General features: G+C 60.4%; 1 protein-coding gene across 1 annotated transcript in view; it reads right to left on the reverse strand.

Moving 5' to 3' along the window:
• The window catches only part of LOC104545882 (tubulin gamma-1 chain), a gene marked incomplete at both ends in the record, with an annotated part of 5,216 nt that extends 2,740 nt beyond the window's left edge, over positions 1-2,476 (reverse strand). The window contains 4 exons of the mRNA XM_010191123.1: positions 541-763; positions 1,350-1,429; positions 1,997-2,065; positions 2,309-2,476. Coding sequence (XP_010189425.1) covers positions 541-763; positions 1,350-1,429; positions 1,997-2,065; positions 2,309-2,476 — 540 coding nt within the window. The remainder of the gene's footprint in view (positions 1-540; positions 764-1,349; positions 1,430-1,996; positions 2,066-2,308) is intronic.
• Positions 2,477-2,732: the final 256 nt, after the last annotated feature.

The raw sequence follows: 2,732 nt of genomic DNA on the forward strand, positions 1-2,732 counted from the left end.
GGGCTTGGCAGAGTCCTGCGCGCAGGTGGCAGACACTGGAAACCCCGCGCTGACCCATCTGGGGAGCGTAACTGACACCGTCGGTGAGCTCTGTCCTCCTGTCTTGGCTGTGCTCCCCAGCGCTCTCGCCCATTGCATGGCCTCTGCACCAGTACCGCACAACACCCTTCAGCCCCGGCAGCTCTGGCCTGGCCAGGCGCAGAGGGAAGCTGGGAGGGACCTGACCGAGGGCCCTGGTGCAGCTGAAGGTGCTGGGGCTTGTGGGTGCCAAAAGCGAAGCTGGAATCGAGTTCAAGCAGGAGGCTGCAGCGCAGCTACGCAGAGGCAGCACAGCCAGTCCTCGCTGCCGTGGGAAGAATCTGCTGGATGTGGCGGCATCCGGAGTTGAATTGCCAATTCGGACAGCTCAGCAGGGTTAGCGCAGAGTCCTGGTCCCTGGAGCCACTACCTCTGCTCAGTCCTAGATGGGGGTTGCTGTGCCCGGGGCTTTGCAGGCACCATCACGTGTTGTGCGGTGCTTGCCCCGCACAGCTACAGCACCTGCCCCAGCAAAGGCTGCGCTTCAGAGCGGCTGGGAGCGGGCTGCTGCACAGGGGCTGGCTGCGCTGCTGGTCTGGCACGCAGCGGGACGCTCACCACGCAGTCGGCGTTCTGAGTCAGCCTCTTCAGCGTCAGCAGAGAGTTGTACGGCTGCACCACAACGTCGCTCATCTCGTCCTGGTTTGGGAAAACCGAGTAGGTCTCCACCAGCTTCTTGGGATACCTGGTGAGAAAGCCCAGCCATCTCAAGGGTTAACAGCACCAAGCCAGCGCTCTCTCCTCCCACAAGCTCCCTTTGCAGTCTCTGGGGCTCAGGACAGCAGTGAGTCACCAGCACCACAGCCAGAGTTGGCTCCCAGGGAGGGAGAGAATGTGTCCCAGCAGCGCTCCCCTAGCACCAGCGCAGGCTGCCAGAGCTACAGGCGAGGCGGAGCCATCCCCAGGCTGATTAAGCAGCTGCCTACAAGCCTCTTCAAGAGGCTGCAAGCTGAAACAGGCAGGGACGGCAGCTTGGAGCCCACAGCTCAAGCCTCCCACCCTCCCCTGCAGAGTCAGGGCGTCAGAAGGCAGCTGCCTGATAAGAACGGCTGAGGGAAGGCAGAGCCTGGACAGCACAAGTCCAGTTTCAGAGCCTCTGAAGTCCCCAGGCGTATCAGGAGCCATCCCTTCCTGGGCAATGTGCCAGGGATTGCACAAGGCAGTGTTTGGGTGGGGGCGGTGGCTCTGAGTCAGCGCTCTCCAGCTCCCCGTTGGCAGGGCGCCCGTGCCGGGCTCTGCCGGGAGGGACGGGGACAAGACTGAGTGCTCACCTGTCATTGAGCTTCTCCAGGAGGTACGAGCCCAGCCCCGAGCCCGTTCCACCAGCAATGGAGTGGCAGAGCACAAACCCCTGGAAAGGAGCAGAGCACAGGCTGGTCAAGGTCCCGCTCAGCCCTGAGCAGGCAGAGCAAAGCTCACAGAGACCGCCCAGCCAGGGCAAGACCCCCATGACAACCGAGCACAGAGCTGATGCCTGCAGATGAAGCGGAGTTGGGCCCAGCTCCCACAGCGTCACCAGGCCACGTGGGCCAGCATGGGTGGAATCCACATCTCCGCTCACACCACAAAGTGCCACCGCTGCTCTGGGGCCTCCCAGGCTCCTCCCACCCCAGGACAGAAAAGAACAGCCCCAGCACCACCTCCATGGTCCAGCTGGTTGTATGGAACAGAGGCACCCATCCCCAGCACCTTCCCGGGCCCTCCCTGCCATTCCTCTCCTCCTGCAGAGCCTGAGGTTGATCTCCCACCTCTTGATGTCAAGGCAGTTCCTACCTGCTCCAGGTCCCACAAGGGGCTCTTGGACCCTCTGCCAACTTATTTTACAATGAGATTTTCCCTGCCCCTGTTGCTACATGACAGCCTGACTTAGAAACCAAGCAGGGCAACTGGATCTAAATCCCCTGATTTGTTTACTTACTTCCAAACTGTCGCTTCCATCAGCCTCTCTGTCTATTATATCAAAAATATCTTCATGGATTTTTTCTCCCTGCAAGAGAGAACAGACCAGGACTTGTTCCTTTCCCACAGAAAATGGAGAAGAGCTGCTCAAGCCTGGTGCAAAGCCACAGCAGACCAGCAGTGTGACCTGCGCCAGGGTGCCATGAAGTGTCAGCCCCTGCCGAATGACAAGGTGTTCTTCACAAACTGCGTACTGAGCCTGACATGAGAAGGCTCCAGTAAAGTCCCACACATAACGAGCTGACCTGTGTTTGCACCCAGGAGCTGTTACCTGTGAGAAGCCGCTGGCCCAGTTGTTCCCAGCGCCCCCTCCGTGCTCAGACAGGTAGATGTTTTCTGGGTTGTAGAGGTTGGCGTAGGGGGAGTTCAGGATGGAGTGGATAACGCGGGGCTCCAGGTCCAGCAGCACAGCTCGCGGGATGTAGTGCTCATCGTCTGCCTTTGACAAGGAGCAGAAAGATCAGGATGCAGCCGCAGCTCAGCAACGCTTCGTGCTGCGAGAGAGACTGCGAGTGTGTGCCACCCCCTGGCCGCACAGAGCATGGCTGGCACTGGTGTGGAAGAAGAGAGAGGGAGGAGAGAAACTCGTTATGTATGGCCTGTCCGTAACGCTGCATCTTTATGCGCCCCAGAGCATGTGCCAGACGGGCAGGCGCAGGGGGGGCGGCTCGCCCCTTGTGGGCCTGCGCTCGCAG

The sequence above is a fragment of the Mesitornis unicolor genome, unplaced genomic scaffold, assembly GCF_000695765.1.
Source record: "Mesitornis unicolor isolate BGI_N332 unplaced genomic scaffold, ASM69576v1 scaffold41758, whole genome shotgun sequence".
Lineage (NCBI taxonomy): Eukaryota > Metazoa > Chordata > Aves > Mesitornithiformes > Mesitornithidae > Mesitornis > Mesitornis unicolor.